Source organism: Phodopus roborovskii, unplaced genomic scaffold (assembly GCF_943737965.1).
Source record: "Phodopus roborovskii unplaced genomic scaffold, PHOROB, whole genome shotgun sequence".
NCBI lineage: Eukaryota > Metazoa > Chordata > Mammalia > Rodentia > Cricetidae > Phodopus > Phodopus roborovskii.
In genome coordinates, this window is record NW_026126613.1 from 1,403,982 (window position 1) to 1,418,269 (window position 14,288).

The 14,288-nt window shown below is 45.7% G+C and overlaps 1 protein-coding gene across 1 annotated transcript in view; it reads right to left on the reverse strand.

The window, feature by feature from the left end:
• Positions 1-14,288, reverse strand: part of Utrn (utrophin) — a 456,941-nt gene that overhangs the window by 319,023 nt on the left and 123,630 nt on the right. Inside the window, exons 12-17 of the mRNA XM_051206176.1 lie at positions 13,349-13,499; positions 12,022-12,141; positions 10,676-10,777; positions 6,399-6,506; positions 5,958-6,137; positions 4,848-5,017 (exon numbers count right to left, since the gene is read on the reverse strand). Of these exons, the coding sequence (XP_051062133.1) occupies positions 4,848-5,017; positions 5,958-6,137; positions 6,399-6,506; positions 10,676-10,777; positions 12,022-12,141; positions 13,349-13,499 (831 nt within the window). The remainder of the gene's footprint in view (positions 1-4,847; positions 5,018-5,957; positions 6,138-6,398; positions 6,507-10,675; positions 10,778-12,021; positions 12,142-13,348; positions 13,500-14,288) is intronic.

Genomic DNA, 14,288 nt, shown 5'->3' on the forward strand with positions numbered 1-14,288 from the left:
CAAGTATAAGCATTCCTAAAATTGTCTTGGTTTATATAATACATAGTTAACTAGACCTACTTCAGCCTTCAAGAAGCTTCATGTCACCAAGAAGCAGTAGAAAGCGTCCAGTCATAACTAAAGAATTTGCTAGGTTCTAATTCCAGAACTGCAGAGGAGTGAATGACTCCTCACCCATCCAGGGGAAGGGTGGTCTCGGGGCACAACAGTGCTCATGCTTAACAACTTTCCTTGCAAAGGGAAAATGAAGGAAAGGGAGGTCATATTTTGAAAGCTACAAATGGATGTGTCTGGTTCAATGAGTGCTGTGAGGTAAGGCTAATTAGCAATGAGGCCAAGAAATCACAGGGGCCAGTTACTGGAAGGCCCTGGGTGATATATTACAGAATCCAGACTTAAATAAAGAGGAAGGAAAGGTGTTAAGCACAGAACTGATTGGAGATGTCATTCTGTATATATGTTTCTCATACTGGTTAATGAATAAAGCACTGTTGGCCAACAGGAAAGGAAGACAGGCGGGACTAGGAGACAAGGAGGAAAGAGGAAGGAGTAAGGAGGAGTCAGCATGGAGAGTCTGGGGAGAGCAGGACGCCAGCTGGCTCTCGGTAAGATGAGACCACGTGGAAATATTTAGATTAACAGAAATGGGTTAATAATAAAGACAGAGCTAGCCGATAAGAAACAACTACCTGGCCAACAGCATTTTATCAAATACAGTCTCTGTGTGTTATTGGGGCTGGCGTGGTGGCGGGACTAGACCAGTGGCGGGAGGAAAAACCATACTCATTGCACAGAACTGTGATAAGAATCTGTTCATAGGGTCCCATTCACCTTGCAGACAGACCCCAAAGACCGCAAAGAAAAGGCCACCGTAGAAAGCAAGAGGAACGCAAGGGAGGGGCAATGGGCAAGGAAGCACGGGCAGGCTGGATACAGGATGCAAAGGCAGGAGGAAACACGGTGAGGAAGGTGACCGGGCCCTTGGCCAAGCCTTCCACGTACATCACTAACACAGAGAATCCTCACGGTTCCCTATGAAAACACACTTTTGGTCAGTCCTGTCAGAGCAGAAGAAACACAGCTCAGGGGGTTTAAAAAACTGCCACACCAATAAATGAAATGGGATGCATCCACACAAGGACAGTCAGTGTAGCTAGCCTCTTCAGCCCAGTGTGTATCAGTACCATAAGCAGGAGAGGATGTGTTTGATGATCCCTCTGGGGAGCATCCCTAACGTGTGTTTCTAGAAGATTCCGAATAATTGCCCCTTGGCTAAGTAAGTTTTCTGTATAAAATGTGATTTTTAAAAAGGCATGCCTGCGCTATCTTAAATGTAAATCGCTGAGGTATAGGGTGGGGAAGGTAAGAGAATTAACCAAGTAATAGCTACCAGCCAGAACTAATGCGATAGTTCCACATTCCTGAACATAGGTAAAACTGACTTGGCATCTGGTGTCTGACCCCAAGCACCACCAGCGTTAATACGTACATGTTCCAGGCTAGTAACCAGAAAAGGCAAGGCCTCTTAAGGACTGTGCACCCACTTATCCCAAAACCTTCCCTACCTCACAGTCTCTTCTCTATTTACAGCCAATCTAAATGCAACAGAAACAAGCGAAACATCCTTCCCCAGTCTTTCCTGATAGCGCACACCTTTAATCCCAGCAGCCCGGGAGACAGAGATAGGTGATCTCTGTGCGTTTGAAGCCAGCCTACTCGACAGAGTGGGTTCCAGGAGAGCCAGGGTGGTAACACAGAGAAATCTTTTCTCAAAAAAACCGAAAGGAAAGTAACAGCAACAACAAATGCTTAAAGGCTGGGGAGATGGATGACTCAGTAGGTAAACTGTTTGCCCTGCAAGATCTGATTAAGATGGGCTTGGTGGCATGGGTATCGTCCCAGAACTGGGAACACAGAGGCAGCCAAATTCCTGAGGATCACTGACAAATAAGCCAGTGAACGATGCCTCAGGAATGGCCCTCTGGAATCCATGCATGCACATGCACACGCACACGCAAGCACGCACGCACACATACAAGCACGCACGCACACATAGAAGCACGCGCACATACACATACACACACGCACATGCACACACACACACACAAGCACACATACAAGCCCGCGTGTGCACACACACACTCATGCACGCAAGCACACATAGAAACGCGCGCACACGTGTGCGCGCGCGCACACACACACACACACACACACACACACACACACACATGTCTTGGCCTCTTAGTTCCAAAGTGCCCATTTCTATTTGCTGAGCAGTTTTGCTAATGTGGTATTCAAAAGTTGTCCCTGGGCCACTCATTAAACCCCTTTCGTTTCACAGATCTGAGGATCCACAAATTTTATTTGAACATATATGAGAGAGAATGTGATGCTCTAGCTAAGTAAACAAAAATCCAGGTGTCATCATGTATCTTACGTCCATCTTCCTATTAGGATTGCTACATAATCTCTCGGAGAAGAAAGCCCAAAGATCATAGTTAAAATGGCCTTGGGGACCAAGTCAGTTTCTGCCCTTAAAATGAGTTAGATATATTGACCCCAGTACCAGATCACCAGATCATTGGTAATGCTGGTCCTGAGCAGAATTTAAAAAACATTATAAAATTGACTACTGTCACTATCAAAAGGAAAGAGAACAGACCACCATGTTTAAGACACACCCTGCAAGCTGAGCCTGGGAATGCGTGGTTATTTGCGGCTCTCAATTGTGTTCAACACAAGTTCATCGCCATCTCTATAGCAGACTGAATCTATGAAATAGCTCAGGAGAACCTAGGCTTTAAGACAATGGAAATGAATATGAGAGCTAATTTCAAATACTCACGTGGGACCATTTTGAAGAGGGGATGATCAAGAGACTAAGGGGAAACTGAAGTCCATTAAGGCTGGGAGATTCGCAGAGGAGAAAAACCAGTTGACAGAGGAAGACTAGAAGCCTCCCCAGCCATGGCTGACAAGGAACAGATACCCTGCACACGGAGGAAGTTCTAGCATGCCAATGACCCATAAAAGGTCACAAAGCTTGGGCTCAGAACTTAGGCGTCCATCTTTCGTCTCTGCTCTGGCGATGGCCTCCACGCCATTTCTTTACAAGCCGTCTCTGTTTCTGCTGCTAGCAAAGTATCCCAGTCCAAGTCTATCTTCTGGAATAAGAAGCTAGAAATCCCAGTGAGCACCTGCCAGATCCTGATCCTGCCTAGGGAAACACTCCTGGGCTCTACACAGCTCTACAAAGACAGCACACAGGACGTTCAGAGGCAAACTTGGGACATAAAGACATTACAAATGAGGTCTGCTACCAGGAATTACATGAACTCAGGCCTCTGTCAAGGAAATAACTCAGCAATGAATATCCATATCAATCTAATCTTGAAGATCATGACTAGCCCCTCATAGCTCACAACACCCTCCCTATAACTGGTACAAACCGGGTAGACGGGGGTAACGGGAAGGGGACATGTGACTCAGTTCATCTGGACCTCCAGTACACTGAGGGACGTTTATTCTCTCAAGTGACCTCAAGAACGCAGTTTGCTAAGACAAACTGCTGAGAGTGAAAGCCACCAAGCCAATGACAGCAAGAACTACAGTGGGAATGTTTGCTGCTGCGACACATCTTACCACACAACTGTACCACCTCTGGACTTCTTGTCATGTGACATGATAATGAGCTGTTGAAGTCACCTTGGGTACAGTGTTTTGTGTCTTGCAGTTCAAGGCTCATTATTCACTACAGGCAAGTTTAAATTAAGCTCACACCATGACACACGCGTCTATTCCAAAGTCAGCCCTGGAGACAAACAGAGCCAGATGCGCCCGGCAGCTAACAAGGGCTCAGGAAATGGAAGATGGCTGCTGATTTTGACTTCAGTGGTATCTTCCTCCCTGCTTCCAATGCCTAAGTAAAGGTTCTACAGCGGCTGTTTGCAACTCCAGGTGACTAGTCATTCACAAGGCACCACTGGGAGACAGGAAACAGGATTAGGGTCACAAAGAAAATCAGCGGCTACGCCTTGACTCCTGCTCTCTCTAACAAAAGCTAGCCTATGAAAAGCGTATCGTTCTTATTCAGGCCCCTCATAACTGCAGATGGACCTGAGCCCGGGGGTTCTCACTGCAGGAGGGAGCCTGACAACAAACTTGAGGCCATGCCCAGGGCGCGCTGTGTCCAGGCATAGAAGATCCGGGACCTGGAACACAGTACATCTTAAAGGACGTGACACCGCTAAGGCCCAGGGAAAATGCCACTGAGTTCCCCTTCTGACGGTCTCTGGTTCTCTTTGAATCCATAAGATAAAAGGAACATTTTAACCCAAGAGAGAGGCCTTTCGGCCAACAGGAGAATCTATTTAGAAACCGGATAAAGAAATTAACAAAGAAAACCCAAACTCATGGAGGAAGGGAAGGATGGGGAGGAAAAGGGGGGAGGGGGATGAGAGACCGGAAATGCATTATTTCCCTGAGCTGCTGTTTTAACAGTGAGAAAGGGAAAGAGATTCACAAACAATAAGGAATGTATCAGAAGCCAAAGTGCCAGTGCTTTAACATCTGAAAGAAAGAATAAAGAAGGAGCACAAATAATCCTTGGAGGCGTGGTGTGGGGGGGATGACTGGGAATCAGAAGACTCCAGATTTAACAGAGGGTGAATAAACTCCCTCAGGGCAATTTAGATGCTTGGGCCCTGTGAAGCAGAGTATTCCAAAGACTCAAAGGACAGCAAATGAGTTCACCACGGAATTTCCACAATAATAAGTACATCCAAATTCACATTTGATTCCTGACCCATACAAGTTACATGGTAGGGGGGCCCAAAGTCGGGTCTCACTTTTTCTTGACCTCCTCATCCACATGGATCTGCCTCTTCTTTGGCGGGGGAGGAGGGGGCAGTTCCTGCTTAGACTTTTTGGTCATTCCTTGTTCTCGTACATGAACGGTCTCCAAAAGGTCCTTCTGAGAAATCTGGGACATGCCGAGCTTTGCAACAGCCTGAGTCACCTGAAAGAAAAGTCACACGGAGCCTTGGTTTCATAGGAAGGCCTTTACTGAGAGACAGTCACATAAAATCTTCCCTGTGAAAATGCACAATTCAAGCCCAGCATGGTGGCACACGCCTGTAAACACACACACACACACACACACACACACACACACACATGCGCGCGCAGTAAACAGCCACAGTGGTTAGTGGTTCCAGGCTAGGCAGAGCTACATAGAAGCAAAGGCTAAAGTATGTCGCTGGCTCCACACTATAAGTTCACATTAGCCATGGCCCTGACATCTTGTAATGTTCCTCCATTCTGCTTGAATAATGACAAATCCCAAAACCAAAGTCATCTTGCTTCAAGACCTAGAGCAACTTGTTTTTCTAGATTCTTGTTCTGCTGACCCCCCCCCCACAGTAATGGCAGTCCAAAAAGAGATGTTTACTGACATTTCCTAAGTACTACTCACCTTCTCTTTGCATCCCCTTCCCCCTAACTACCCCAGCCTGCAAGCAATGAGCTTCTAGTTTCTGAACTAGAGACCTGCAGGCTTTTGTCTCAAGTAAAAAGCTTAAACTATCATTGATTAGTTCATATACTCCAAGACAATTTAATACACCAAAACAGAACCTTGTATCTGTTTGCAGCTTCCCATTCCCCAATCCCCCCAACCCCTGGCAACCTCACAGCATCCCAAATTCCGCAATCCCTGCCCCTGGAAACCAATGAGTGCCTTTCCATTCTACACATTCCATACACACGGAACCACACTGTTCATGACTGGCTTCTTTTCTATATCACAGTGTTTTCCTGGTGCAAGCCATACTGTGTCCATGCCTCATCCTTATTGTCAATTGGTACTGCACACTTTGGATTTGAGACCTCAATTATTTGTTCCTGAACACTTACACTTTTACTTCATGGTGTGATACTCTACCCAAATCAAAAGGTACCTGGTTTGAAGAGTCTTCTAGTCTCTGAACCAAAGAATCCCATCTCTGGGTTAGCTCCTCGGATTCACTGCTCATCTGCTTAGACGCCTTGGGATTATTGAGTAACTGACCCACATCCTGGCCAATCTCACTCAGTTGGTCCAGTGTTTGCCTCTTCATTTCCATGTCTTCCTTCAAAATCTAGCATGTGAAATATTTATCAGACAACTGTCCCTCAATAAGGTTTATCATCCTCGGGAAGTATAAGCAGGTAGAATTGTACTGACAACATGTTCTGCCGTTCTCAACGCTACAATAAATGGCTCTTGGTTCAGTACTATGGATGGTACTTATAGTAAAGGGAAATGAGCCATAGTCTGTATTCACTCAACTGTATTAACACTTAGTTACAAAACACCAGCCATCACAGGCTTACGGCAGACATGGACATAGTACACTTACAGCCAGACGCCGGACACTGATGCTGAGTTCCCTTTGATCTTTGAAGTTGCTTGTCTGGACTTTATTAAGAGACTCTTCCTTTTCGGTGAGCCAAGCCTCCAACAAGCACTACAAGTAATAACAAAAATTAGAAATATACATGGGAAAACGTCTGGTGACTCGCATAAGTTCCCAAATAGCTAACTTGTATTAATGGCATCACATTTAATAAGAGCTTCAAATACCCAAGTCCAAGGAACAACTGACTGGCAAAAGCACTAACCTCCTACAACTTACAACAGAGATACCTGTCATTAGTCCTAAACTAGGATAACTGGTCAGGGATTAGCCTGGCCCCCAAGGGCTGCTGTACTGGAGGATGGTGGTCACCAGTGTGGCAGGTGTGAGGTATGTGGAGTCTGGCAGAAGGTCGTGAGGGTGCTGCCCTCAGAAGGAAAGAATGATAGTCTTCTGGAGCTTCCGTAAGTTCCTGAGAACCACTGTTATCGAAGCAAGGCTGACCTCTTCATGGCGGCTGGCTTCCAATGTCCCCATGAGATCTTTCCCTTGGGCGTCCATTCCTACTGCCATGCTAAGTGTTGTGTGTAGTGAGATAGTCCTTCTGTGGCACTGACCACGCCCACTGGGGGTGGAGCCATGGGCGGAAGTGACTGGTGGAAGGAAGTCGGAGGGGGAACCGGGAAAAGCTCTCTTGCTGGCGTGACTCGGACAGGAGAGGATCGGGTTGAATTTCCTGGTGTTCATCTGTCTAGGTTGTAAGTTATTTCTCCCTGAATAAACATCTATTCGGCCTATTTGTTTATCCTGATCCTTATTTAACCGCGATAGTTGTGATGTGACAGACGGGCTTCTTACCCGAGCTGGCACCATACACTTTGATATTGCCACTTCTAAACCTATGAATTCAGCAAACCTTTAGGACTGCACATGTAACACAGTGGTAGACGACTAGTTCAGTCCTTAGTAGCATCTCATGAAAGGATATAAATAAGCCTTTTTGTCCTTCTTCATTACCCAGCCTCTAGGATGTTTGTGGTTGGGGTTTTCTGTTTGTTTGTTTTTGACAGTCTGGCTAGTGTATCAAGCTGGCCTTGAATTCAAAATTCTCCTGTTCCAGCCTCCTGAACACCTGGGATTCACAGGGCTGTGACGCCAAACCTGGAAAGGGATTTTACTATAGCAGGAAAAAAATTCTTCCATACAGTAACTAATGCAAAAGCTCAAGAAGGTAAGTAGATAGAAGACACTCAATCCAATTACCCAAGCACTGGGGGGAAAAAATTGTATAATAACTCTTAAGCCTCCCCAGGGGATGTAGTTCAAGATGGGGGTGTAATTCAACATGGGGTTTCTCTGTGTAGCCCTGGCTTTCCTGGAACTCACTCTATAGACCAGGCTGGTCTGGAACTCAAAGAGATCCACCTGCCTCTGCCTTTCTAGTTCTGGAATTAAAGGCATGTGCCACCACCACCTGGCATAACTCTAAATTTTAAGCAAAAGGAAGCTCAGAGGTTTTCTTATCCCTACTTCTCATTTTAGAGAAGGTGACAGAAGTCACGTGACATGTTCAAGGTCAGTTAGCTAGTTACTGGCAGGTCCTATTAATCAGTTTGTTGACAAGCTATTCCTTATCTCTGTAGTCTAGTACCACCATCACCTCCAAAAAAGAAAAGAAAAGAAGACTGCAGATCCTATCTCCAGTCTAGCAAAGTTGATAAGATATGCCAGGAAATAAACAGGGAACAAAACAGAAGGTTCAGACATCACACACACACACACACACACACACTTAAAGTGTCCTAGCAACAGTCAATAAGGAATGGATGGTTGATTTAAAGCTTCAAGTGATACAAGTGGTCAAAATATTTGATATTCCTTGACTTTTAAGTATATATATATATATATATATATATATATATATATATTTTTTTAATTTTAACCTTATTTCCAGACTTCAATCAATTATGTCTTAGAGTTTCTCGGCCATAATAAAACACCATGACCAAAAGCAACTTGGGGAGGATAGGCTCTATCTTGTTTTTCAAGCCTCAGGTCACACCCCCATCTCTAAGGGTCCTGGAACTACAGCAGAAGCCATAGTGGAAAGAGATGACAGCCTTACTTCTCCAGGTTTGCCCTGCCTTCTGCTACAACTCAGGACCACCTGAGCAGGGGAGGCACCACCCACAATGAGCTGGGCCCTCCCACATCAACCACTGATCAAGAAAACGCCCCCACACACTTGCCAACAGACCAATCTGATGGAGGGAGGCATTGACTCAACTGAGGTCCCTCTTCCCTGGAACTCCAGCTGGTGTCGAGTTGACAAGAGACAAGCAAACAATACACAAATCAGGGCCACACTACTTTTTTTCCTTGAGAATAACTGACGCCAATAATATTTAGCTGTCATATAGGACACCTTGACCTGAACATAAAGTTCCAGGTTAATGTGCACATTGCTAACGTGCAACATCCACATGTAAGAAAGAGCATTACAGTCTATTGCATGAGCCTTCTTTTGGTGTGTGTCTGCTACATTGCTGAGTATAAACTTGAGCTTCTGGCCCTCCTGCCTTGATCTCCACATGGCTGGGATGACAATACCACATCACCCACATTATGAATAAGTAAAGATTTGACCCAGAGTTTCATGCATACTAAGCAAGCGCTCATACTAAGCAACTGAGCCTCATTGAGATATCCATTATGTTGTCCTTAATTAACAGAAAGAAAGGGAAGAAGAGAAAGAGGAGGAAAGCAGTGGCTACCTCGCTGATTAATCGTTTAGGTTTGGACAAGTTTTGTAACACAGTCTTTAAAATGTACTATCAGCCCCTACACAGGGAAAGCCACAAAATCTCACCTGTCTGGTTCCTGATCCCCATGCAGAGAATAGAGCTGCTCTTGCTGGATAGAAGTGTAATGTATTTAAGAGTCGAGATGGGCACTGCGGGAACATTGGGGTCTGCTTATTTTCTAGACTACAAGTGTTTGGTACCGGGGAGAGAATTTTTACTTCTTTATATTCCGTTTGATCGCCTTTTGTGGAAAGATGAAAGGTGGGCAAAGGGCCCCCACTCTAAGAGGAAAACTGCACAGACAGCTTTTCATCATATTGCTACTGAGTGTTCACTCAAGGGCCATGCTAGAAAATATTTTCCTGTTAATTTCAGCCCATATGCTGCTAAAAGTCCGGGGAAGATTATACATTTCATAATGTATTCTTCTACCAGTTGTTTACTGAGCACAAGCTACACATTGGGAATTGTGTTGGTGCACATTGAAATGGGTCACTCAATGGAAACCCAGTAGTAACTATAATATGAAAACTAAGTTAAGAATGGTGCAGGACCCAGACCCCCTGAACATGGGTCTCAGTTAGGAGGCCTGGGCACAAGGGACCTCTGACGGCGGGACCAGGATGTATCCCTGGTGTACAAAGGAGCACATGCCACATGGAGGGATACTCCCTTAGCCTATAGGCAGATTTTGTTGACCCCTTGTGGAAGGCATCACCCTCCCTGTGGAGTGGGGGGGGGGGTTGGGATGCGAGGGTGCTCAGGAGGCAAGCAGGGAGGGAGGGAGAGAGAACTGGGATCGATATGTAAAATAAGAATAAATAAATAAATAAAAAGGAAAAAAGATGCAGGTCTCAGCACTAACAGTACGAATAATGAGCCCGGATTAAACGATTACTACTGTCGAGTACCATGATCATAATGGATAAGATGCATAAGTGGATTTAATACTGAGAGAAATTTGACTTTCAAAATAATAAACAGGGAACTGTAAGTATCGCTTAGTTGGCGGGGTGCGTGGCTACGTACAAAGCCCTGACTTCACTCTATAGTACACAGGAAGCAGGTATAGTGCACCAGGCCCGTAATCCCAGCATGAACAGGTTGGAGACAAGAGAATCAGGAACTCAAGGGCATCTTTAGCTACACAGTGAGTCTAAGAATGAAATAAATAAATAGTGGAGCCAACCAAAACTGTGCGGCAATCAGTATTGAATGGACGGTCAATTTAAAGCCTCAAGTGATATAAGTAGTCAAAATAACTTGCTTTTTCCCCTTTGCTTTTACGGTTTGTCTGCTTGTTTGTTTTAATTTTCAAGGGGTATTTGCAAACTTCAGTAAACTTTTTCAAAATTACTTGAAATTATGTCCTTCCAAAGGAAGGGAGGAGGGCAGCCATGTTCCACAGCTGTAATGAAATGATGGGCTCCTCGTCGCTGTGATTTGTCCTTGGGGGACAGCAGTTTTGTGCCATACCTGTTCTTCCAATAATTCCTGCCACAGGACACTGATTTCCTGCAACCTGCTCCAGCGCTCTTCTGTCCAGCGACACACAGCAGTCCAGCGCTCTCCCAGTTTCTAGGAAAGGGAGAAGCCAGTCTCCATCACAACAGCCAAGAGGCACAATCGCTCCATGACTACCATCGTTCCTTGTTATAAAGCACCAGCTCATGAAAAATACGTTTATTTTTTCTTTTTCTGAGACAGGGATTCTCTGTGTCGCTTTGTAGACCAGGCTGGCCTCAAACTCATAGAGACCCACCTGCCCCTGCCTCCCAAGTGCTGGGATTACCACTGGCATGAAAAATACTTTTAAGGGTGTATATGAGAAAAAGAGTAGCTTGCACAGAATATAATTATTTAAATTATTCAGAGCTGAGAAAAACAAATACCAATCCTGTTCCTACTTCACTGAGGGGTTTGTGTGGGAACGCAATATATTTTCAAATTGGGTATATGTGTCTGTGGTTTCTTTTTATTTTATTTTATTTGCACTTTGTGGAGACAAATCCGGAGACCTGTGTGCACTTGGCAAGCATTCAATCCCTGCGCTACAACCACAATCCACATTTTACTTTCTATTCTTCAAACTTTCCAGGCTATGTTTGCGTTCACAAGATCTTCATGTGACCTTACACAGGGAAGCCCATGGATCACTTCAATGACTTCCTGTGCTTTCCACTTTTGTTAACAATATGCACAGGTCGGCTGAATAACAGTCTCGGGCCTTCACTGCAAGGGCTGGAATGAGCGAAGGAATGCCTGGCCAAATCTGTAACCCATGTAACATGGAGCCGCAACTGGGAAGTACACCCAAAGGCGGGTGTCATGCTTCGTATACCGCGTCTACCCCACCCCACCCTGAATTCAAAAGTTTTAATGACCAAAGTCTTTCATGAATAGTATCCGGAGGGCCGAAGTTTAGTTTGAGGATGGGATTTGTTCTGGGTTTTGGTGGCTTTTTGTTTGGTTTTTATTTTAGCTAGATTAAATCTGGGCACGCAGGTAGGTGGTCCCACCGTGATTAAACCCTGATGGTTTGGCGAAGTCCGGGAGAGACAACACACAGACATACACGAGCTCCTATTCCCTTGGGATAGAGCCAGGGGAGAATGTGTGTCAGGCATGGACTGGGAGCCTCCAAAACCCTGAGCTAAGAAAACTTCTTTCGTCACAAAGTAGCCCCGCAGCGGGAACTTCACTACAGTAACAGAAGGATGGCTAACAGAGTCTCCTGGTGTCCATGAGGCTGCCTAGGAGGAGCGAGTAGGTAGACAGAAGATGGCTGGGGTGGTCCTGCCTGTTGGGCTCAGGGTCCTTACCTGGAGCTGATCTTCCAGAGCAGCTGTGGCGCTGCCCCCGCTGTTTTCATCAACGATTACCACCATGTGGGTTAGGGAATTCACCTTTATCTGTTCAGCTTCAAGGTCGCTCTGCAAACTCTGGGAGAAAAAAGAAACAAGATGGACTATGATGTGTGCTCTTCCTCACCGTCAACAGTAATGAAGGAAAGCTAATGAGCCATTGTATGGCCATTCCCAATCATCACGCTCAGAGCTTTTCTAAAGAAAGGAGCCTGAACACACATGTACCCTCCATTGTGAACCAGCGTCTGAAAGTGCGGCGTCAAAAGTGGTTGCAATGTATGTGCCATCTTCAGTCCTAATTCTGCCCCAAAACAAAAGAGGAGAAGGAGGAAGGGAAGCAATAACGAGAGAAGGGAAGCTTAAGTCTGCTCTAGGAAAAAAGACAAAAATGTTCTCACGTGTGGTTAACCCAGCACTCAAGCGGCAGAGGCAGAAGGATCTATGACCAAGCTAGGAGTACAGAATGAAACACTGACTCAAAAACATAAGTGTAACAAAAGCAGAGCTGGTGAATCTAAAAGTCCAGAGTTGTGAGCTTAAACAGAAAGGCTCAGAGGTCATTATCTCTAGTTCTAGAAGGTGTGAGATGAGGGAAAGGCTATAGGATTCATAGAAGCTATTCTGATTATCTCCCCAAGAGAGCAACCAAGAGCATGTATCCTCTTCCTTCTAGTGTTTAAACACTAGAAATGGTGTCGTGAAATGCCTCTTGGCTAGCGTTTAACCCTAAAGCTTTATTAATTGCTTATCTAGATGTTTTATTGATCAATAAATTTCTTGGAGGAAAAGTGTTTCTCTTCCCTGTTTTTACTTGTGAAAACTGAACCTCTGATCTTGGAAGCAGGTTACACTGTCCACTATATTTTGGTTCCTCACACAGAGCCCACACCCTTGTGAGAAGAGGCAACGGTTCTCCTCCCAGGATTAGATCTAGATACACCTTCCAATTTGCTCCACTGCCCACACTCTACACTGATGACCATACACCCAGGTTCTCATGCACTTCTGAGTCCAAAACCACCCTTGCCAAATGTGCCATACACTTTCAGAAGAAGACACAGACATCTGTGCAAAGCTGTCCCTTTCCACCCTGGCCCAGAAATGTCACCTTCCCGCAAACACCACTATAAGCTCCTGAAGGAAAGATGAATAAGGAATTAAAAAAACAAAAAAACCACTGAAGTATCCCAACTCCATATTGGGAGAAGCCATCAGGCCCCAGGAGGACATGGTGCCGCCTTCATGCGCGGCCAGGTAGAGGAGAAACAAGAGGCAAGTTTACTTTATGCTCTTCCAGGAGCTTTTGCAGGGATGGCAGGTCATCACCCAGTGGGACGCTTTCCATCTTCTGAATGCGCTCTTCGGTGAGGGTCAGCCAGCCCGAGAGCTGCTGCAGCTGCTTCTTCTGCAGTCTCGTCAGTACGTCGTGCAGCCTGGCCACGGGGACAGAACATTAGTCCCTCCAGCTTGTTCCCTGGCAGAGGCACCCGCTCTGGGACCCAGGGAAGTGGGAGCCAGAGAAGGCACCCTTGTCTAACCTAACCATTCAAGCAGCAGAGAATCCATCACTGTAGAGACTAAGGGGGTCAACGTTTACCATAGTCATAACTGGAACCCATTAAATGCAGCCCAAGAATATAAATATCAACTCCGTGTAACCATAGGAGAATCACTGACCCCACACTCGGGGATTCCTGCCCGTTAAGTTGGGGGAAACGGCAACGGAATGTGAGAGACAATGTGGCCATAGGATAAGAATGTGACAGAACACTGAATGGTATAGGTCCATGCCACACTGTGCTGTAGTCATCTCCCAGCAATTCCTTGCTGATTTTGATGCTACTGCAGAGAAACAGCCATCTGTGGCGGTCAGTCTGAACTGTGCACTCAGTACAGCCTAGAACCACGTGAGGGGCTCTCTAGATGACGTCAGTCTGCGCCCATGTCTATGGGGACTGAATTGATCACCCCGTTCAAAATGGGAAGGCCCATCTGAAAGCAGACAGCACCACTCCATGGGTGTGGCCCGGGACTGTGGGAGGGTAAAGGAAGGTAGCTGAGCAGTAAGCATGGGTGCAATCATTAACTCCTCTTGCTTCTGATTGTGGGAGTGCTGTGAACACTTACTTCAAGCTCTTGCCACTGTGATGTCCCCAAAATGGAGAGACCATAACCTGGAACTGTCAGCTAAGATAAACCCTTTCTCCCTTAAGTTGCTTTCT